Below are 24552 nucleotides of genomic sequence, written 5' to 3' on the forward strand. Positions count from 1 at the left end.
GCATTTAAAAGCCAGGGTATTTTGAGATATCAGTATACTGGTTAAGTCATCCATTTGTTTTGTTCCTGACTACTGTTTCAATATATAGTGAAATATAGCCACTATACTTCAGTGGTTTAGATACTTTATGTTTTAGTCACTATTTGCAGGAAGAAGTCAAAATTGGAGACCTGCCTATAGAGGCATCTCAGTGTTTGCAAAAGACTAGTTGAAATTTTAACAGGGACAGTAGTGGAGCACATTTGGGTATCAGAACATTCTCTGTATCCTGTATCTGTCGCAGTTTTGGGGAGAAAATAAATGTACTTATCAGTACCTAACGTACCTGCAGAGGTGCATTTCTGATCTGGCATCGACAGTTGCCTACAAAGCTGAATGTGGGGTAAGGTCTCTGGAGTGATTTTTTAAAAAATAGATCTTTTCTTCAATAAGATTGTGTTCTCAATATCTTGACCTCATCCCAGACTGGAAGTGGGGCATGTGCTGGGAGGAAATTGAGATTATTACATTTCAATTCTCATTTTATTCTCCCATGGATGGAGCGTGGAGGGATCTGATCCTCCTTGAAGTGCTTTTCTATGTTACAAACTCCATTACTGTTCCAAAAGAGCTTTGCACCCACCTGACCTTAGGCAAGTGCAGTTTGACCTGAGGGCCAGGGCATTGCAAGGGATTTTTTTTTTTTGTCAACAACAGAATCAACTTACATATGCTCCAGCAGTTGTTGTTAAAATATGTTTGACTTGATCTTGGAGAGGGGAGTGGAGAAGTTTTCAAACATTTTTTGTAATTTGTTGAGTGTTTGGACAAGCTAAATCCTCCTCACCCGAGGCAGTTGGGATTCAAGCACATACCTTGCCTTTAATTACCAAGTTTAAACTGTCCTCCATGCTTCAGCCCTTGTGCCACCCTCAGTGTGATGTCCTGGTTGTGGTTTGCAGCCCTGAGCTGACGGATAATGAGCAGCTGCCAGAGCCATTCCTGCGGTGTGGGAAGAGTTAGAAACAGTGCAGCCGAGGGAGACAGCCCTCGCCTCCAATTTTACCACTTCTGTGGATTTTCATGTGGTCTGAATGGATCTGCCCTCAGCAATGCAAATACCTGGCAGTGGCCAGACTCGATTTCTTCCTGCTTTGCTCCCATTCTTCTCTAGAAAAGCACCCTACTAGCTGGGAACCTTCAGAGGTTCAGTGCCTTAAATTAAGTACGAGTCAAATCTATGCCTTAAAAGTAAAACAAGCTTCTTTTTGAAAGTCTTTTTGAAAACTTTTTTCATCAAAAAGAAGTGGTTTGTTCCGATTGACTCTAGTCTGTGATAAAGCGTTCGTTGTAGTCCTTGGCACCCGGCTTCCGAAGAAGGCGTGTGCCGCGCAGCAGGTCTGCAGCAGGCACGGCCCGTGTCCTGGTGGGAAGTGCTATTCCCATCCAATGCGACGGCAGTTCAGAATGGGTCCTCCCCATGGCAACCATCTGCAGAGAGAAACCCCAAAGCCATGAGAATAGCTCAGTTCATCTTAGAGCTAATAAAGGGAAGTGACCGATTAATTTGCAAACTTTTCAGCTTATTTAAGAATATGACAAATGGTGAGGCTTTCAGGATTTTGAACAGGGACATCTTATTAGAGGAAACAGACATTACATGGCATTTAGAGGGAAAGTCAGTGATTCTCCTGTGATTGTGTCCTCCTGTGCAGAATACAGAACAGCCCTGTGTGATGTTTTTTGTGTCAGTGCTATGCCCAAATGCCTCATGACCTGAAGTGCAAGTAGATGCATAGAGAAATAAAGTGATGTGGGAAAGAGAATAAATGCATTTGACGTTTTTTGACAAGTTGTTCTTGAACTCGGTTCTGTATAGTGTGAAAAATGTAGGTATGGGTTGACAGCTCATAGATGCTGTGGAATAGCTCAGAATTCCCTGTGGCAGGAGGAGAGTGGTGGAGCAGGAAAAAGGCACCAATGTACAAAAAGGAGTTAGATTCGGCAAGGAAATAGTATAAGAAGTTTAAGGTTCCTTAGGGAGCATTGTTTATCACTTACGTGATGCACTTTTTGTGGCAAACTAAAGATGCTTTAAGGGTTAGGGTAAATCTGATATAGTTTGATAAATACGGGAAAATTTTGTAAAGATGAACTGTCGCTAAATCGTCTTACTGGTGTTTACACTGTCTCTCCTTTAGTTAAATTCACTTTGCACAGAAGGTAATATAAGGGACAATGCCTTCCTATCCGGTTATCTGTCAATAGATCACTTATTTCTTGCCACCACAAGCCATCCCACTCTATCTTTTTTTTTTTCCTCCTTACTTCCAAATATTCACTAGTTTAAAATGGCTGCACCTAAGTCTTTCTTACTGGGAGTTTCGTCTGAGTTATGAACGAAGTAAGAGCATTACAAAAAATCCGAATTAAAACATGACAGGAGAGCCAGGCTTTGAAACTGCGTCTTCAAAAAATGCATTAATTAAATGTGTTTGCATAATAATGAGTTGTGCAGTGCACAGACATGCTTTCTAAATGGCCACCTGTCCTTGAACGTGGCAATGATGAGGCTATGCAATCGCAGTCATTTCAACACAAATTATGTACCGGAGTGCAGGGGGCCCATCTTTGGTCTTTGATGATTCAGTGGAAGGGTGTTTAGGATGTAGTTACCTGGGGCTGCAGGCAGCAAGTGCGATGGGACAGGAGGTCTCTTCTACTTGCTGTGTTGGCAGATAATACAGTTTTTGGAGTCTGCTTGTCAGGCACTTCTATGAGTATCATAGAGACATAGTGTCCTCTACGTACTTTTCAGCAGTTAATAAGTATTTATCAGCTACCTTTTGTATTACTGTCACAAATTTGAAACAAACGAAGCTGATTTGAAAGATAAAACCACAGGATTTGTCTTTCACTAAATTTGTACATTTCTTTTGAAAAGTAGACCTAATTAAAATGAAGAATGTGGCACTTTGTTAATAAATTCCTCAGTTTAGTCTAAAATCATTCAAAGTAAATAAAGAGGGGTTTTTAGATATGGACTGCTGAAAGCGTAGCGGGAATAGACAGAACTGGCCACATTACTAGCTGAGCATTTGGAGCTAGAGTAAGCTAAAGAAGCTTTTGATAGGCGTCTACAGTAGAGTTAGAGGGTTTTTTTATTATTATTATTTTATTGTAGTCATTTGACTTCAGTTCAATGCTTAGGTTTGAAAAAAATAGAATGGTTTATTTTCTCTTTCAGTGTATGAATAAAAATGAGGTATGGGATGATGAGAAGTACTATTCATAAAGTGCAGAAGGGCTTGGTGATGAGAAACGATCGATATTATCTCTAGCTACTGAGTTCAACCACATGTGTCCAGTAAATCAGTTCACTTTTAAATGCAAAAATGTGGTTAGAGAAGCTTATTTATGTCTCCGTAGCATAGAAGATTGCTTTATTTAGTAGAGGATAAAGACACAACTGGGGGTTAGAGCATGGAACAGAGGGAAGTGTGATTTAATGTGGATTGGAGCGGTAGTTGGACAACATACATAACCCAGCTAGAAAATTGGATAAGGTCAGCGAGGAGTAACTGAAATGCTTTGTTGACTGGTGTACAAGAACCTCAGCAGCAAAACAGAAAAACTGAAACAATTGGTTTTGGTATGTGAATAGATTTTTTACAGCTTTACTGGAAAAACGTCTAAGTGGCAGGCAAGAATGGAGTAGAAATATTACAAGGCATGCACTGATCAGGAATACAAAGAATAAAAAGTAAAGGTTAATGCGAAATAACTTTGTATGTTTATGATGAAACCATGAACTAAACCAGCTGATATGGGTTCGTGTTTTGGGGCGTGAGGGGAAAAAAATGCTGTTTAAATGGTAAAGTCCAGGTATACCTGGCTGGTGTATATATGTTTCAGCATGCAGTCTCTGAAAAAATAAGTTGTGGTATTTTCAGTGTAGTTCTGGTAGACAGTAAAACATCTTCTGGTAGATTTGGGGGCTGTCTTCTGTGAACTCCACATGTAGGGATGGCTCCTTTAGTTACTGTCGTGGTTTAACCCAGTTGGCAATGAAACACCATGCAGCTACTCGCTCACTCTACCCCACCCCTGGGGAATAGAGAAGAGAATTAAAGGGCAAAAGGGAAGGAGACTTGTGAGTTGAGATAAGAACAATTTAATAATGGAAATAAAATACAATCAAAAGTAATAATAATAATAATAAGTGATAATATATGATAATACATAAAATTATAATAATATATACAAATAAGTGATGCACAGTATAATCGCTCACCATGTGTTGACCAACACCTGCCCCATCCCAGCAAGTGATCCTGAAATGGGTATGTCCCAAAACTGCAATCCCAGAAGGGCAAGAGGCCCGAAAAGAGAGCGAGAGAAAGATTGAACTCTGAGAGGCTGAAAGAAAGAGATCAAACTTCCCGGCAACCCTCATTTATACACTAGGCATGACATTGCATGGTGTGGAATATTTCTTTGGCCAATTTGGCCCTCAATCCTAAGTTCAAATCATAAGCGAGATGTTGTGGGCCCTTTGTCCCGGCCATGCCCCCCCCAGCCTGTTGTGCTCCTGCGCACTAGAAAAACATGGGAGGCTGAGAAGTCCTTCATGTCTTAGTACCAACTGTAACATCAGTGCTCTATGAACATTCTTCTCATACCAAATCCAATACTACATCCAAAGCAGAGCTCTTCTAGCTGCTAAAAAGAAAAACTAACTCTGTCCCAGCCAAAACTGGGACAGTTACCTAGAAAAAGCAGGAAGATGAAGTGGTCAAACTGAGCCACAAAGACAGCGTAGTTATTGAAGATCAGCATCTTACTACACTCCATGGCGAAACGATAGCTGTCTTAAGTTTTTAGGAAAGAGGACAGAGTAGAAATTGGGGGAAAGCCTGCTGACTAACGGGAAGCAGCACATGGAAGTGAAAATTGCTGTTGTTATGAGAGGGTGATAGCTATACACTAGATGACAAGCCTGCTAACCCTGCTGTGGGCATCCTAGTTTGCACATAAAAGCAGGGTCAGGAGACTCAATTTCTAAATATCACAGCCTGGGTTCACAATCACATGTGCAGGGGAAGATACAGTCTTAATGACACTGGAGATGTGTGTATTCCCTTTGCAATTCGGCAGCAGCAGGAGCAAAGATGATCCCATGATGAAGGAAGGATTCACAGTCAGCAGTAGCATCTTGCTTAGTGCCACTGTAGAAGGCTTTGATGCCATGCCTGGAACACCACATGCAACTCCAATAACCCATCTCCAAAAAACATGAACCTGAGCCTGGAGTAGGCTCAAAAAATGCCTGCTAAAATGAGCAGGGGGCTCAACAGCCTGTTTTAGGAGAAAAGGCTGAAAGAGCTTGTCTTGCTTAGCCTAATGAAATTAAAGTAAAATAAATATATAAAGGGGATAAACACTAGGATTGGAGAAGATAAAAAATAATATTAATTTAAGGTCCATTCGAATAAAATCGAGCTGCAGATTAGAAGTGTGTTGTTATCCGTTGGACAAATGAGCTTTCCAGGAGATTGTAGCTGGGGAAGAAGCAGCCTGAGTGATTTTAAAGTGGATGCTAGAAAGTTTATGAGAATTATTTCATGATGTGTTTTGAGTGGCAGCACTGGATTGAATTTGATGAGACAGGACAATCCTACCTGTCCTAGATTTTAATCAAAATCTTTCATTGCTTTTAAAAATGTGAAATGGTGGTTGTGTGCATTTTAATTTGATTCTAATTTCCATCTGAAAGTAGCTTGGTTTTTTTTTTTTAAAAAAAAGGAAAACCACCAAACACTGATCATGTGGTGAATGAACAGCATCATTTGCTGTTTTTTAGAAAAATCAAAATATGTCTTAAAATTAACAAGCTACTAAAAAGCATGTTTAGACAGATATGTCTGGGGCATAAGTGTGTCATAGCATTTAACAAGAACAACAAAACTGTTTTCTGGGCTTAGCTGATCATGACAACCTGCTGAGAAAGTGCCTTTCTATTAGAAGATAAGTTTTTGTTTTCATTTTTGAATCGTCAGTTTAGATGCTTCTGTGACCTTGTTGAAATCAGAAGCAAGTTTCAACTCTGAAGACCAGAATCCAGGCATATGGTTTTCCAGTTGGAATTCTAATCATTAAAAATAAACAGTGCAGGTGATTGTTTTGTTTGGTTGTTTTTTTCAGCTTGTTTAATCTGCAATAATGAATAGTTTAGAAGCAAAACTGGGTTTTACAATCATCAGGTTATTTTTCTTCTGCATGTTTTTAATAGCTAGTTTAATATGACCTGATGTGATTTGCATCTGTTGTGGAGAGAGCATGTATTTCATTTTAATGACTTTATTGGTTAATTTGGCAATTGATAGATTAAATCTCCTTAAACGATTTGAATGTTGGGCCTAATTTGAATGTTGATACCAACATTCCTTTTTCAGTATTGGACAATTAACTTGGTTATTGCCACATGTACTGTTCTGGGATTTTTTCCCCCAAATCTGATAGACCTCTTGGAGATTTCTGAAGAATACAGCAAAAGCTAGAATTAATAGAGCAAAAATATGTGTCCTAAATTTTTATATCAACATATATCTGATTCATAAATTCAGATCTTAGGCATGGTTTTTAAATATTCAATAAACTAATAATATTAAAAAAATGCATCCACTTTATTTGCCTGACCCTCATTTTTATAACTGCTGATATGTGCATTGTAAGGCGTAACACTGGATTTTACATGGAAAATAGAATCTTCATACTTGCAGAGATGAAGTTTACTTTTCACTTAACTAAACCTGCTAATCTAGGTGAGTCATTACTAGTGGATGTGGACTTTTCAGTGGAACTTCAAACCTTTGTGCCTTTGAACTACAAAAAGTGCAAACAAAATTTTCAGCTCAAATCTCCTGTTTGACCTCCAGACAAACCAGCCACCATGTTTCATGCAAATTTTAAGTAAGAAATTCAGACAATCCATCATACGGGACAGTCTACAGATACGTGAGTCTGATTAGTCTGTATGAATATCCTAAAAGGATTGTATTTGAAATTAAGACAAGTAGAGATGCATCTTTGCTGTAGACAGATGCAGATTTTTATCTGCTCTCTCGTGTGTCCTTCTATACCAAGCAGCTTCCACACCAAATGTCCAGTTTGTGGTTATGGAATGGGTTACAAGCCTGTACTTCTAATTGATATTTTATTGCTATTTATTATTTATGTTACCCTTTTGCCAGGTGCTGTAGAAATGCGGTGCAAAAAGAGGGAATTTTCCTCAAGTAAGAGAAGACATGGTTATGGAGTCATAGGGAGGATAAGAGAGACAATGGAAGAAATTTTGATATTTTTTTTAAATATTTTTTAATTTCTGACTAGTCAAATATAATGTTTCCTTGCCATGCTGATTCCGGAACCAATTGTCTGTCTGATGTCTCTGGTTTGCAGTTGTACCTGCAGGCTGTCAAGCTTAGTGCTTCTGGCTAAATTCCCTCAAAGTCACTAGTAACGTTTCTTATCTGTTGTTCTTCCTTCTTTTCCTTTTTCTTCCCAGCCTGCCCTGCCAGCACGGGCTTTGTTTCCAACTTTGAGGCCAACTTGATTAGGTGTCCCCTGGGATGTCTTTGTCCTAATTGACCTGAGTATGTCTGCAGCATGACCTGCAGTGCTTCTGAGCCTGAGAACATGACACAAAGGTGTCTGCAACAATTCTGCACAGAGCTGCCATGGAGGGAGCACTGCTTGTGCACTTGGGTTTCACTTGTCGTGTGCTTATAGGCCATAGGCTGGGAATCATCGATACAGGAAAGCCCTTAACAACTGCCTGAGAAATACAGAGAATGTTTAGAACTCCAAGTACTTCCAGGGCATTGCCATGCCCTTGACAGTCGGTTGCTATGTGTAATTATAGCATAATGTAATTATTCCACTAGTTGTCTTTATCATTCTTTAGTATGGGAAGCAATAAAGTCTGCTGTGATTCATTTTTCAGCTGAAACAACTATCTCTGTAAGCATTCTACTGAGAGAGAAACGCTACTGTTATGGTACAATCAAATAGACAGTGTTTGTTTTCCCTGCTTCCCTAGAGTTTTACTAATAGCTTACTTAAAAGCAGGTGTTTGATTTGATCCTGTTAGTACTATTTTGTGTCTCAGTACAGAAGAAGGAAGGCCCAGGATAAATCAGTAACAGAGGAAGGAATTATGTTAGTTTAGGGATAGGGCACAGTTACAGGAAATTGGATAATACAGATTATCACTAGCAATTTCAGTTTATCAGAAATGCCTTGCAAGGAACCTTTGTCCAACATTGCTAGGTGCTAGGCCAATTTATTTGCTCATTGATCCATGCTCAGGTAGTTCTGAATACTTTGTTTCCCTTGTCCTTTTTGCTTTATGGATTTCTTTGTAGGTCCCCACACTTAATCTCTAAGTCAAACGTATGGTGGTGTTATCATTTGTGGTGTCACAGTACCTGTGAGCCCCGTATGTTTTGATTGTTTTCTTCCCTGTCTCTCGACTCGTCTCCCACTCTGGTTTGAAAAGAACAATTCCAGAGTAGGGCTCTGCTCCCCACTCAGGTGAAGGCTTTATTTTCCCTCCAACACAAGATGTCATGTCAGAGGTTCTCAGAAACTGGCCAAGGACTCTTGCCGTCACTGTATTGTTTCCACAGGTCATGGGCTTGCGTTGTTCAGTACTTCTTGAGAGTTGATTCACACACTCGTCTCCTTTCATGGTCACTAGGAAGAACTGAGTAAAGGAGATCCTCAGGGGATAGGTAGGGTGTATGTGTCTGTATGGTGTCTTTCATTTCCCCTTGTGATCTACTGGAGCAGGGAAGAATGTGAGGAATCCTTCTCCTGAGGAGAGAGGAGCAGCAGAAACAATGTGTGATGAACTGACGACAACCCCCATTCCCTAATCCCCTGTGCCGCTCGGGGAGGAGGTCGAGAAATCAGGAGTGAAGTTCAGTCTGGGGAAGAAGGGAGGAGGTGGGGGGAAGGTGTTTTTAAGTTTAGTTTTACTTCTCATTATCCTACTCTGATGTAATTGATATCAAATTGATTTTTTTCCCCAAGTTGAATCTGTTTTGCCCACGACCATAATTAGTGAGTCCGTGTCCTTGTCTTGATCCTCGAGCCTTTCTTTATATTTTCTCCTGCCCATCCCACTGTGGTGGGGGAGAAGTGAGTGAGCAGCTGCATGGTGCTACTCAGAAAGGTGCTGGAGGGACCACGTTCAGCTGCAAGCCGGGGCAAAGCATGACTTTAATTGCAGTGATGTTTTGTTTTGCTTTGGAATGTGGTTTGTCCTACCAAGAGGCTGGCCTTTGCCATGGCTTGGCTGGAGGGATGAGGTACTGACACAGAGGAGTCTCTCTGAAGCAGCTTTTTGACTAAAAGGTTTGGGTAAAGAAACCAAGTTGTGAAGAGCAGGAATGGGTCATCAGTGAATAGGGTAAGGGCCACTGTTGGGAGCAATGGGTTGCTACTTTCCTCACAATTTGTGTTTTATACTGTCTTTATTTCTGCTTCTGAGCTAGAATTCTAGGAAAGTGGTTAGTGAGTTGAAATATGGGAAACCATACAATTGAATATTTGGAATGGAAAAGAGGAACAAGTGTGAGAGCTGGATGGTGCAACAGGAATATCCTCTCAGATCATTAACTTCTGACGGAGTCACTGGAGATTTTCAAGGTGATAGGGGGGTACAATATTAAATAGCTATTAGGTGCACTGCTTTTAAAGAAAAGAAAATGGGATAAAAGCAGCAGGCAGCACATCAGCCTTCTCAGAGACGGGCTGTTCACAACAGAGTGAGTGGCTGTGCTTGTAGGACTCTCATTGAGATGAACGTGGTACGTAAAAATAAGTGTCTGAGGGCAATAATTCATTATTTACTCAAAGCATATGAGATACCCTGAAAAATGAAATGAAAGATGAACGTGGACCCACGCAAATCTCGGTAGCAAATCTGGCTGTAGTGTTTAGGGTTCTCTTACTGCCTTCACACTGTCACAGGTATGTCCTCTGTTTTGCCAGACCTAGGACAGTCCACAGCAATGTCTTCTGACATACCTTTCTTTTGTCTGCTTATTGCCACCCAAATTCTTTATTTATATACGTTGTTTCTAATCTTCCATGTCTTTAGAAAGAAACAGGTTAATCTCTTCAAGTGTAGTTATTTGGCCCTCAAGTCCAAGAGGGTCTTTCAAGGATTGTGGAAGTCTCCTGTCCCCCAGACTGGAAGCTCTGCGCACCTTACACCCATGTTGGCCCAACAGCAGCAACAGAACGTGACCATAATCACTGCGGTTCCTTTGCGGTGATCTGTAGATAAAGCAACAGTGCTTTGTCAGCTCAAAAAACTTGGAGAACGTGACATATTTTCTTGAAGCAAAGGGAGATCTTGCTCTTAGTTATTCCAGCTCAGTGGGAGGAGGAAGCTTGGTTCAGTGTTGCATCATGCCAAGTATAGACAGTGCTTGAGTTCTGGTTGCAAACACCAGTGGTGACGGAAGGTGCTGAAGGTATGGCACAAGATAACTTGTATAGCTTTCAAGATGAGTTCCAGATTGCTAGAAGTTAAGATAAGACGTGGCTTGAAGTTGAACTTTACATGATGTGAGTGAAAGAAAACCCTCATCCCTGTTTCTCGCCTCAATTTAATTTTTGCAGAGATGCTTTTTTGAGAGTACAAAACAAGAAGTTTCGAGGATGGCAGCCCTGTGCAACTACATCAAATATCCTGATGTTGAATAACAACAACAATCTGTCATACAAACATATAAAATAATTGGCTGTGCTTCATTGGTAATGTTGATCAGGCTGCATGGCAGTACTTTGTGTCACCAAAATGATTTACACTAAGTGTGCAGATGTTATGTACAGTGATCTACTAATTCTTCTTGAATGAGGGGCTGTATTTCTTGCACGTGATAATCTTAGCTCCTTTTAAAATGAGCTCTGTTCACTCTCCACCTTATTATTTGGAACAAATAAGTAGTTAATTAGAATTTCTGGTGCTATAGCACTGTTTGAAGTTTAATATTAGCAAAATTTTGACTGAGTTTGGTAGGAACGAAGGAAAATGCTCCTATTGTCAGCAGAGATGTGTTATGGTCTTTCGCAAAGCTTATCAAACACAAAGTTTTTCTTTAATGGTATATTCTTATCTAAATCTGGGGTAGTTCTCTTCTACTTCCATTCTAACAATCTAGCCAAATCCTTTACTTATTAATAATAATTTGAATGAGTTGATCACAGTGGCTTTCTTTTTTTTTTTTCCAGTGAATCCATTAAAAACCATGTATTTCACATTCCACTAGACTGCATTCAGATATCAATTTTAGTGTTAGACTGTTAGATTCCAAAAACTATCTGATTGAAAACTGCAGTTTTGAATTTCATTTGCATTACATGCACAGAAAAGTTAGAAGGAGTTAAAGTATTTAGGAATAAAAAGTACTGACTTCACATAAAATATCTAGAAGTGTAACAGTGGTTCTCCAAGTTTACAGAAAGAAAGTATTAAGTAACTGTCTTCTTTCACGTAGTAATAATATAATTTGATCAGAAAAACAGCTTTTGCTTTAAATCTACTACAAAACCATTTCCACTGTGGATCTCCAATGTGATTCATTCAAATGAAAAAATATGTGAGTCGCATACTTCCTCTGTTGTGGTATTTTTATTTTTACTTGATGCAGCATGTAATTCTAGAGTGCTTAATTTTTGAATTTCTAAAGGAAGCAAAAGCTTCTATGATGGCCAAAACAGGGGTGCAGAAGAGATGACAATTGCTACCTTTTTATGCTAACTTCTTTTTTTTTCGTAAAAAGTCAAGGTGAAGAAATTAAGTATTTAAAGAATTTTAATATAGGAAAAGCACAGATATTCATGCATGGCTTCATCTTAAAAAATTGTGGAGGAGAGGTAGGCGTTTGCCTTAAGAAGTTGTTTATCTGATTAGGATTATGGCTACCTTAGATGTCTGTATCACGATGGTTCTTGTTGCCATGTAGACTTCCTCTTGAATGTTTATTTGCTTATTTTCACAGTGCATGCTAGAAGTATTAATTTATTGCACGCTTGCAGGACTGAGATGGAGAGAGACCAAAACGTGCAGGACTGAGATGGAGAAAGGCCAAAATCAAAGCCTGACACCCACAGAACCTGGGAGCCATTTAGTGCCTGACTGAGACCGTGGGGCTGAGCACTGATGGCTTGCCCAGAACACTCAAGATTCCTATGGCAACATCGGTGCCTGAACTCTGTTCATGAACATTGTCTCAGTGCCTTGGTCACGAGACGATTTCCTTCTGATTGTTTTGGATGTGGGTTATAAAAATGAACACTGGCAAAGAGAACTGATTTGCAATGGATAGTAAAAGTAGGGCATTGTCTCCAGATGCCATGGATGGTCAATTAGTAATTAGGCAGACATGGAATGAAAGGTGTAGGGGGAGTGTTTTGCTTGCTTAAGGGAAAACTGTTAAGTGTCTGAATGTACTGGAATCTGTTGACGTATAGAATATGATCTGCAGCTTGAAAAATAAAGCCTCTCAACACAAGTAATTTTTGTGATCCAATTCAGGCACAGGACCACCATCTCATTATGTAAGAAAAAGCATAACAAGTTCCTGCAAAAGAGAGCAGCTCTAGTGCCTTCTGTCAGTAGAGAAAGCTGCTCTGTGTATATCACAACTATTGCTTGTCTATAGACTTTACTTTTGTGTTTTCTCTCTCTGGGTGCTAGGGATTTTGAAACATGAGTTAAAAGAAAGATTGAGAGAGTGAGTGTTACTGGGCATTGCATAGACTGGGGTTAAAAAAAAAGATACCAAGACCTGCTTGTGCATTTTGATCAGAAAGCTAAAAATAATTTAAAATTTCCCCTTCTAGAAGTGCACATATAGCCCTGCTGAGCTTCTGATGTCTCTTCTCACAGCTTTTTGAAGCTGTAAGCTTTTTTTAGGTTTCTGATCAAAATGCACAAGCAGGTCTTGATACCTTTTTTTCTTTTCTTTCTAACAGCAGTAGTTTAAAATAGAGGATGAGTAGAACGAAGGAAGGCAGAAAAGGAGAAGCTCTTAGATGTGATTCTGTGTTAGAATAGGGTGTTAATGGAAATTTTATGTTGTGCTCAATTGTTCTTAGTGTTGGTATCAATGGATGTTAGGTCAGGTTCACATAGCAATCATGTTAGCCCGTATAACTGATGGGAAGCTCCAAGCACAGCAGGATGCTCCTGAACCTTATGCTTTGTCTAGGCAGCAGTCAAGGAAGTGGCTTGTCTTGCATCCTTGCACGTTCCAGATAGTCTGTTAGGCCAGTCTGCCCCTTCTGTGCACCCAGCTCCTTTTGACCCTGCATTTGTATTTTAGTACAGTATGTAACTCTGCTTTTTTGCTGTATCCAGTTCCTGCAAAACAGTTACAGCTCTTTGCACAAATGGCTGTGGCTTGCATTTCGAGTTATGAGTGTGCCCTTTGTCAACAACAGCTGCATGAGGCCAAATTCTGCTCTCAGTCGTGTTGGGGAAGATCATGGGATCTGGTCTTTCCCGCAGATGTCTCTTCAAGGTAGTTCACTTAAGACATACACTACAGCATTAATAGAGATGAGAATGGGACCCATGCTTTCTGGAGATGGACATGTATCCCTATCCAGTGGAATGTGACTGATCACAGCTCACAGGATGGTTATTGGAGTGAGTCCTTAACAGGCACTGTTAGAACAAGATAATGACTGTGTAGTGCCTTACGTAATGTCCATCTTTTGTGTTGTGTTTGCTTACCTTTGCCAGACACCAAAGCTATCTGTAAGGAGAACTACAAGTGGCACTGGTAAACTTTAGAAATCACTGTCACTATATAAAGCAAAGGAATATCCTACAGGGAGAGACCTAGGGTATACCAGTGCGAAATGTCTTCTTGCAAAGCTCCGTGTTGCTTGCAGAGTCATTGCTGTTAGTTGGCTATACGTTATTTGTTTTGTTTGATGTAATGTTGGCCACCTGTTTGAAGCTTGAAGCATTTCATATGTGAAACGCAAGGATTTTCAGCACAGTAAGCTGGATATTCTGATATCTAGTTAAACAGTCCCCTGAGTAGTTGTTTATGTATTGTATGGAAAAGAGAGATAGGGAGAAGGATGTGCAGCCCAACTGCAAGGTGTTCTCTGTTTCTAAACCTGCGACCTCTGCCTATTGAAAAAGCAGGACTTGACGTATACCTGGACGATAAAACTGGTTTCCAGTTTATCAAGTAATCACATGCTAGTCTAGACCTAAAGCCTGAATGTTTGTTCAGCAACCTCATGTTTCAATTCAGAGTAGTTAAAGCCCTCCGCAGATCAAAAATGCAGCAACTGTATGAATATGATGTGTGACCTTTTATTATTCAAGAATCTACCTCAGTTATGCAGAAATATAGCAAATATCCTGAATTTCACTTGGAAATGTGTTCGTACTCAGTGGAACACTTGCCAGTGATGAAGTCAGAACTGCTTTGCTGGGCAGTGCTTTAATTTTCCTGAGCTTTCCCTTATGCCTGTCAAAATGTCAGTATGTCAATTATTTGTGTTCGTTGCTCCCAGATGGTTTAGTGATCTTTGATGGAAAAGGATTGTAAAGCGTGGTGGTGGTTATTGTTGTTGTTATTATTATTTATTTTCATTGCTGTTAGCTTTGCAGTATCACTGGTTGAAATACAGAACAATGTAAATTAATTTTATTTTGAATTTGGGAAACCTGTTTCCATTGCTGTACATTAAGATTAAGCATTTGCTAAATCTCTTCAGTCTTTACAATTCATGGACCCTTGAAGTTCAGTTCAGTACACAACACTATAGCTAAATAAATACCAATGTGCCCTTTGACTTTGGCACCCTTTTACAACATTGGTACTTCCGACATGAGAATCTGTTGAAGCGTGGGATAGGAACTTTCCTCCAATTATTTCCCCAAAGCAACATCTCTTGTGTGTGTTAATTTTCTGCGTGCAGTTAGCATGGAGTATTTGTGGTTAACAACAAAGTCTTAACTTCATTCTGCATTACTGTGTCTGGTGTCCTATAAATACCTAAGCAGGATGTAGACCTGGTGTAGCAGCACTGGGAGATACATTGCTGAAAACTGGGTAAACCTGCTGCTTTTCACAGGTACCAGCCTGTATTGGAAATGTTATATAATCTGCCTGTCCCAGATGGCCTGCCCAGAGATACTAAAGGAGACATCCATACATTTAAGTTAGCCATTCCCGTCATAGAGAAGGAGTAATATGACTGGAAAGAAGGCTGCAAAACTGGAGGAGGAGGAGGAGGATGGGTCAGGGATATAATTTAAAATGTTGAACACAGAAGCTGACCTGAATTGGGCTAAGGATATGTATAGTCTAGCGTTCTCCTTTTGATCTATAGGAAATGATCCTCAAACAATGGAATATTCTAGACAATGAGTAAACTCTCCCTACAGAAATTTCCTTCTATTCCTTGTAACATACAGCTCTTAGACTGAGAGGTTTTAGGAACTGTCAGACAGAACAATAACAAGGGGGAAAAAAAACGAGTGTCATCTAATCACGTACCTAGCCAAGTTAGAAGTTAATACACAAATTAAAGGCAGCCAGCTGTTCGTAAAGGAAAACTAAGAGGTAGTGGGAAGTAATCAGTGACTTTCCTGAAGGATCAGTCCTGGGGCTAATCTTGCTATTTTCTTTAATACTCCAATATGAAAAAGAAAAATGAGCTACTGAATTGTATTGGTAGCACAAATTTTTGAGTTTTATCCACAGGAGGAGGATATTTCTCTTTTCAACTTGCTGTCTTTAGGTAATCAAAATCTTTGAATCCCTTTGCACTCTTCTTGTACATGTGGACAGAGTTGTGTGAGAAAGTACCATTTTTTGTGAGTATAGCTCATATTTTGGGCCCAATCTCAATTAATTCTGTCCAGTGGTCGATATCTGAGATGGAGCTCCACTCTCACAACCCAAATTCTTTTCAGATCAATTACATATGTCTCAAACTAAGGACGTACTGGTACATACTAGCTAAGGAACAAGAGTTCTCTCTTAAAAAGACTATCTGAATGCGAGAGAGAGACTAGCTGTACTGGTCATATTATATTTAAATAAGCATAATACTTAAAATGCCTTGCAGAAAGTTTTATGCCATCCGGGTTAACTTCTTTTGCTATTGTCTGTGGATTTTTCACAGTCACAGTGTTTTTGAGTCCCTAGTGTTTAGGATGGCTAAAATTTGCCAGCCCAAATCCTTGAAAGCACCCCAGTGCAAGCCTTGCTGTTTTCTCCTTTTCTTACCTTGAGATGAATCTCAAGAACTGGCAATCAGTCTGGGAACTGAAGTCAATTCAAATAGTGTCTGCTTATTAACTTTAGTTCTTTAGAGTGTCTGTCATCCTATGTGATAAAGAGCAAAAGCTGTCAACCTGAAACCCTTTAAATTTTAAAAAAGAAAACAAACAAAAAAATCCTCCACACAAAAAAACCAAACCAAAACAAAAACCTGTTTGGTTACTGTGCGTAAAGCGTTGTGGGATTTGAAATGCAGATAGCCTCTCTCACTCCCTCCCACTTCATAAAAGCTACCTCAGATGGTTGAATTGCAAGGAATACTGCATGCCGTATTTCTGCAGCTTAGTGGGGCATAGGATTTGTGGTTGAAGCAACTTTTCTGTCCTGCTTTATTTCAGGAGAGTGCTTGACTTATTTGCATTGTCACTGGTGCAAGTGCCAAAGATAGAATTAGTCTTAATATGGGTTTAAGTGTAGTTTGCAGCATTTTAGAAACGTTACAGTCCTTACTCTTGGTTCAGAGTGCATCCAAGTCACCAAGAAAAGCCTCTCATTGACATAACTGGGTAGTGGCTCGTGCCATCCACAGTCAGTGACATGTGCTTCCCTTCTGTTAGACTGGTGCTATTCCAGCACTCTGGTTTCCTTTACTTAGGCCACCTCGTATCTTCACACATAAATGCACACAGATAGGGCAGCAATTCCTGTTTCCAGGTTACTTTCCAAGAAAAGCAAAGTATTGTAATCAGTCCTATCAATAGGTTTGGATCCAAAGAGCCTCACCAGCTTGATGGACAAAAGCTTTTCACAGTACTGATTACAGAGGGAGCCCGACCGTAGATTAAAACTCCTCTCTCTGAACCTTTGTTTTTCAGACAAGGAAGGGGCACATAAGGGAAATTTCAGCGAAGATCCAAAAATAGCAGGTGGCTGTCACTGCTGTGCTGTGCTCAGTTTTAATTGTCAGATTGGACTAAAAACATGTCTGACTTGCACAGGGATGCACAAATGTAGGTCTAGTGTTTAAATGCCAGAAATGGATGTGAAGATATATGGGTTGTATGTATGAGACTGCAGCTCCTGAGACCTTTCTGCCTTGATTTTTCTCATACAACACTCTTACCTTTCCACTTGGTTATTGAAAAGTTTTAAAAGACATTAGTAGTCTTCTGATGAAGGTGTTGCAATGATGTATATTTTATTGCACTTTCTGACCTGTGGGTGAAGATTTAAGATGTTTTTAAGATTCGTCAAACTTAATGGATCCGAATAATTTGTTCCAGTACAAATAAATACTGGGAATTTATCCAGCAAATGGAATGTTAGCTGTGCTGTTTGCTTTTTGTTTCTTTGGGTTTTTTTTTAATAAATTTTGAGGTTTTTTGCTTGGGTTTGGTTTCTGAGATATAGAAATCTTAGATTTTCTGCTTTTCAGTTTGTTATAGGTAGCAAAAGAGACATACTGGCTTTCTTTGGTATTGGTCAAATACCAACTAAGCAGACTCATATCTTGTTGGTTTTAAGTAATTGCCATGATTTCATGAACAATAGACTTTTCTTTTGAAAGGGGGCAACCTAATTAATGCAGAAAAACTTTCATTGCTGCTATCTCAACATCAAATGTATGGTATAAAAAAAGCTATCTTCCACCAGAAGCCACATGCTGCCTCATTAGAAACAAAAACAGGAAACATTTTATTTACTTTGAAAAAGACCGTATCAAAATAGAAATAGGGGAAGGGAGGAGAGGCTGCAGCTGTTGCAGTCAAAGTTTCAACTACAGAGCTCGTTTTGTTTTTCAACTCTTGTCAAATTTGAGAAGTTCATGTAGCTTTTGGTTTGTGGAGGTGTGCATATGTTTACATATATTTACTGGGTTTGTTTCGTGCCACCAGATAGTACTCGTATAAAGAATCGAGTGCTGTTATATAAGGTGAGAAGTGATGGTCAAAACCCAACATTCTTGGTTTGTTTTTCAGTAATGAAGCTTTCACTTCAGTGTGGATTTCAGTTATCTGGCTCCCAGTGCATATGCTTCAACATGATGAATCAATTCTTTTGGTTAATCTGAATGGCAGCCTCACTTAATGTGCAATTGGACAAGTCAAAACATCATCCGGCCCAGAACTGAGGGCCAAGCAATCTGTACAGTGTTAGCTTTGCGCTGGTGCCAAGCAGTCAGCCAAATTTGAGTCCAAAAACTGAAAGAAAACGCATTTCACTTAATTATGTATTTTTTCCTGTTTAAATATCCAAAATCATTTTCACCAATTACACATACTTGTTTTGTTCTCTACTACAAAAATCAAAAGGCAATTCATACAATTAGGCTGATCAAAAAAGAAGCTGTTCAATACTTGCTGTTCAACAGTATTTAAATGTCCCAAAAGAGATTAGTGAACTTAACTGCTTTGCCTTCCATACTTACATCCTACTCCCAAAATGCAAAAGGATTCAATTCACTAATTTCTTGCTGGTTTGTAATTCACAGCAATGAACCAGCTCTGTGGTTTTAATGCCCACTTACTCCATCAGTCTCCAGTAACTTATGGCCTGTAGGAAATCTATGCAGCTTCCATGAGTATCAGTAGCTCAAGCTAGATGTTCTTGTTCTGTCTTTCTCCTGTCCTGTCTCTTGAAATGTTTTCAGGGACGTTCTCGTCTGCTTCATCTTTATCCCATGCTAGACTTGGTTTCTGTTCTGAGTGTGTTGTTTAGGATCAGCTGTGAAACATTGGACCAACAATAAAGATGACCGCTGTCTGGATGACAGCCATCCCTTCAAGACATGTTTCCCAAACTATTTTTTTTTTTTCTTTCTGATGCTGATTGAATGCTCTGGTCTCACACTACCACCCACTTATTATAGAAAAGATGGTAGAAAATAATATCTGTCATCTGTTAAAACTTGTCTGATCATGCATCCACATGTTTATCTTCTTGGCTAGGCCTGGTCTAAGACCTGCAGACAGACCCTGTTGTCCCTTTTTGTTCATCAGTGCCTGGTCTAGAGCAGTGCTTTGCTTGGATCTATGAATGCTTTTTCCTACTTTTGTTTTCCAATATCAACTGCGTTGAGTCCAATTCAGGGTGAAAATATTTGTGTGCATATGTGGGTATGAAAATATTTGTGGGTTCAGAACATTCAGGTGACTGTAGCTACTATGTGAAGAATGTGGAGGTTTGAGGTTATTCTCTGAGTGGGCAAAAGTGGAAGAGGATACCAGAGGGGCAAAATGACTGAAATCCCCTGGAATTTACATTAAAAAGAATAGAGGACTAGGAACCCTCTACCTCTTTTCTGCTCATTGACCCCTTCAGGCTCTCTGAGGTGGAAATATTGCATACCCGTATAGCAGAAGGAGATGTATGTTAGGGAAGTCTGGAGCATGTGATGAAGGAGAAAAGGCTGAGGGAAACTGGTTTGTTCAGCCTCCAGAAGAGAAGGTGAACAGGAGATCGTATTGCTGTCTTCAGCTTCCTAATAAATAGGAGGGCAGAGAGGAGATAGAACCAGACTCTTCAAGGTAAACAGAGATAGGAAAAGAAGCAACAATCACAATTTTCAACACAGGAGATGCCAGTTTCGCACTGGGAAAGATAATTTCACCACAAGAGTAGTCAAGCACTGGAAATGATTGCCCAGAGAAGTTGTGGAGTCTGGATCCTGGGAGGCGCTCAACCTAGACTGGAAAAGGCCTTGAGCAACCTGAGCTAATCTAACCTGCTCTGGAGTGAGAGGTTGGACCAGATGACTTTGAAAACTCTGTTCCAACTAAAATAGTTCTGTGAATCTACAGCTCTTACTCAGTTGGTCTGTGAGATACTGGGATTGACTGGGTACATTACTGTTTCAGCAGGTGAGAGGGCAGGGGAGGTCTAGGAGAAGGAGACTATTTAGAAATACCATTTAATTTGTGTAGCTGCCTTAAACTTTATTTATCTGTGCTGTGGTTTTGAGAGGCTCTATAAGCTGTCTCCCTTCTTCTCTTTTAATTTGAGGATATATGGTTTTTCTGTGTCTGCCATTAACACTATACATAAGTGGATCTGTGTTTTGAGGTATCAATTTGTGAGATTGATACCTCAAAATTGAGCCTCATTGCAAGAGGAATTGTTAAAAGAATCAACTGGACATCACTGGTGCGCTCAGTGAGCACAGCCAGACACAAGCTTCAAAAGATAGACTCGAATGACTTGCCGTAGGAAGGTCTTGGAGATAGAGTGCAAATTAGGATATTTTATGTATTCTGTCCTAATTATACTGTCATGCTCAGAAAGATTAGAGAATGAACAAACATGACTTTCTTTTAATAAGAGATTAATAAGGACATGAGGGAATGGACATCTACACACTGCTTTCTTCAAACACACAACATGCTGTGATGCATAATATTTCTAAAAGTGGGAGAAGTGCTGAGATGTTCAGATTGACATTTCAGTGTCTGTCTGAAATATAGGGTTCAATAATCCTATTATGTGTGTCTGGCACACTCCTCCATCTTTAGCAGTGTGCCTGCTGTAATAAGACAGAACAGCCAAAGCCTAATTCTGTATGCCTCATCCTATCATTCAGCAAAGTTATATTGTCATCAGATGCAACCTATTGTTTTCTTTCCTGCTGGGTGCTATTGATTTTTCTAACCTTTCCTAATGTTAAATTTGTTTGGCTTTTTAACTTCCTTACCAAAGGTTAATGTTATTAAGTTGAGCAGGTATCTATAAAACTATAGGCATTATTGCTTATCTTGCAATTGTTATAGCGTCCTTTCGTTAAACCCTGGCTGCATCGGAAAGCTCCGTCGTGAAGATTTTTGTCATTCAGGAATAATACAGTGAAGGTTGACAAGAACTGCATTTGAATTGTCATCCAATTCTGTGGTATAAAATATGTCAGAAGCGACAGAATTTATCTAAAACTCTCTTGCTGTCAGTGACCAGACATTAATTCCAGCCAGGCCGTAAAGAGGATGCAGGAAGATGCAAGTACTGCTGCCCGTCCCCTTCCCCAGTGTAATCTGACCACGCCAGTCTCTTTGCCGTTGTGGCAAAAGGAGCAGATCTAAAATCTCTGCCAATTCCAGAACTGGTTATCTGCTTGATGTGGAAAGAGAATGAGAAATCACAGTTTAATTTGAAGGAAGGTGGTGGCTTTAGTGGTGGCATGCTGTCAATATTTTTCAGTATGATCTACAGCAGTACTTGTGTAAAGTGTCAAAGGTGTGGACAGCAAACAGTTTCAGGATGCCACTGTTAAGCCAGGTTTTGTTTTTAGTTACTGCTGCCAGAGTACCATCCTGATATCGATATCATGGGTACAGTGATCTGCCTTTAATGAATCGTGCATTTGACATCGCGATTATACGTTTAGATCACGTTTCTGTGATGTATCTTTGAGGCCTTTTATTGTGAATATGTGCAAAAGACAGCAGCAGGGCTGAAGGTGGGATGTCCATGTGTGGTGCATCACAGCTTTCTTCTTCATGGAAGGTAAATGACCTTCCGTGCTCTCCAGCTACCATGCTGCTGATATGTTGCCTTGGAAGTACCTTGTAGTTGCTCTGAAATATTTTTCTTATTGAAGAAATTCCTGAGAAGCTGGGCTAGAACTATCCTCAAGTGAAATGTTTTTAATAGTAGAAAGCATAAAATAATAAAATAATTTTAGCTGTTGTAGATAATGACTCAAAAAGGGAGGAAAAAAAAAAAAAACCCACAACAATTTGGTCTTCTCTGGGTGGAAAGCAGAATTGCAGTCTACCTGCAGTGGCCAAAATCTGACTGTCCAAGGAGGAGATGGGGCTTGTTAGTGACAGCAAAAAAGGGAATATTTCAAAGTCCTGGGAGGGAGTGGGGGTTAAATCTTTTATTTATAAATCACTACCTATAAACCATTTACTTCTGCCACTGCTGTGGAGCCGAGGAATGGTCCTGGCAAAAGATTAAAGGCCTTCCTTTTCTACTGCTAATTTAAGAGCTGGTAACTCAGGTTCTGTCTCTTCTCCTGTGCTCAGCAGTAGCTGTCGCTGCCGTTGATTTAATCATCATCTGTCACATTCTCACGCTGTTCGAAGGCTGATTGTGAAAGACTGGGGAGGTTCTGTCTGTTCACAGTTTCTCACAGCTTGGTCTCTCTTGCCACTATCAATGCTGATAGCAAGACTCTCTGAGAGCACCCCATTCTTAGTGAATGAGACATTTCTTCATTTAGAGGGGCTCTGATTAACAAATTCCCTTCAGTAGTTTTCAGGCCCAACTGGGAGCTTTCTGGGTGGGCCTGAACATCCCTATGCCTTTCTTGGACTCCCTTTGTTTCTCTGGCTGGCATTGCACAACTCACGTGTTCAGTACAGACTCCAAACGGCTTGTGTCCTTCCTCCCCTTGCCAATTTTATGTTTCGGTCTTTCCTGGTGAAGAGTGGAGTCATGGCTGCTCTTCAAATTGTCTGAGGCTTAGCACCAAGTCTGGGCTGCAGCTACGTTTTCTCTAGATTCTTCGTGGTGGCAGCAGCATCGTTTCTGCAAGGGAGGTCTTTGATTCCACGTGCTGATGCAGCTCTATGATGCTTCACATCTGTGGGCTGTTACAACTGCTTGAAAAGGTATCTAGGGCAATATCGGATGTCGGAAGGGCTACTGCTTTTGACCGGGTTTCCTTTCAGAAGTTTTTGAGGAGGGAGAAGAAGGGTATAATAAAAAGCATGCCTTTATCTCCTCCCTTATCTCTTCTGCTTCATACAAATTCCCTACTGCATAATGGTTTGGTTTGGTTTTATGTATATTCTGGCTGTTCGGGGAAGCGTTTCAATACGGGTAGTGTACGTCTTCCTGTTGGAGGCTCGTTATTTTGTTGCGTGCAATCCACTAGTTTACCATCCATGGACTGATCTGGGAAATTTTGTCTACTGTTCTTTTCTTTTTACCACTGAAGTAGAGGCAACTTTAACATTTTTTTTTTTCTAGTGTAACAAAATAATGTACTTTATACACGCAGGCACACATACAAAGATTCTATAGTCTGTATGCTTTTCTCTTATCAGTTGTTATTGTGTATAGCAGAAACATAAAACCTGTCACATAAAGGCAAAGCTAGGAGGCTTTTAAGGGGACTTTGAAGTGGTAGGAGAGGAAACCTCTAAATCCAGAGTGTATGGTTCTTATTGTAATTTATGATACTGTATGGGTATTTTGTATCCTTGAAACCTCTTTGAATAGTGACTTTATGTGGTAGATATATTCCATTTTTTCTTATTCAGCTTTTTGTCAGAGGCTTAGTCCGACTTGCTTTAGGTCTCAATTAAGAAATCCGTATTTCTGCTCTTCGCCACATTAACCTGCTCTCATCCATATTACCCTACTGCAAGGAAGTTGCTGTTGTATCACTGCAAATTAACTAGTACAACTGCGCTGTTTCCGGGAAGCTTGAACACTTTTGTGTGCTTCCATTTACAAACGTTTGAATATATGTAGCAGGAACGTAACAACTGTAGAGCCAGAAAGGACAGTCATTTTCCTGGAAATTATTGATCACCCAGGGCTCACTACACCAGCATTTGTCCATCCAGCAGAGCATTGTAGAACATGCTTGTCCTAACTCACCAATGTACTCGATGGGCTTTGAGTATCTACTCCTGTGCCTGTCAAACTGCAGTTTCATAATTATTTGTTCAGCTGGGACTTAGGATCTTTGGGCTCTGTAAGGGCAATAGTCTTACATAATTCTGCATATCCATGCAGAGACTTTACGAGTTGTTGACTGCAGTTAATTTCACCAAAGACAGTGTTAGTTCTCGAAATTGAAAGATGACTTTTTTTTTCCCCCTCTCTCAATTTTGCTGTTTCTTCATTAGGGATGTGAGTTAATTGAGACCATGGATCAGGACCTCACAGATTTCACCAAGTGCCTTCAGATACTCCAGAAAAAGATAGAGAAGAAGGGCCTCCAGGTAAAGGCAACACATCTTCTGTCTCTGGTTCTTGGTAATTACTCTTCTTCTGAATGTATTTAGGTTTATGTTTTAAGTTTGCACTGAAATGTAACAGTATTTTCTGTAGCCTTGCCATTCTGTGGTTTTGCCATAATTTACTGCACATTTTGTGAGCATTGATGCTTCTGCTAAAAGGAATTACACAGTGTGTCAATGAACAAGCATTGGTTTTCTTAAAAGGCAACTTGTATTGATTTCTGTTAATGAACTACCCAAGGTGCAGAAGTGCTGTTATGGCTGGTGTTCAAAGC

At 39.9% G+C, this 24552-nt stretch overlaps 1 protein-coding gene across 1 annotated transcript in view; it reads left to right on the plus strand.

Annotated features, from left to right (window-relative positions):
- Positions 1–24552, plus strand: part of TPK1 (thiamin pyrophosphokinase 1) — a 252862-nt gene that overhangs the window by 102814 nt on the left and 125496 nt on the right. Inside the window, exon 6 of the mRNA XM_086615174.1 lies at positions 24164–24259. Within this exon, the coding sequence (XP_086471300.1) occupies positions 24164–24259 (96 nt within the window). The remainder of the gene's footprint in view (positions 1–24163; positions 24260–24552) is intronic.

This window comes from Tauraco erythrolophus, chromosome 7 (assembly GCF_009769465.1).
Source record: "Tauraco erythrolophus isolate bTauEry1 chromosome 7, bTauEry1.pri, whole genome shotgun sequence".
Taxonomy (NCBI): domain Eukaryota; kingdom Metazoa; phylum Chordata; class Aves; order Musophagiformes; family Musophagidae; genus Tauraco; species Tauraco erythrolophus.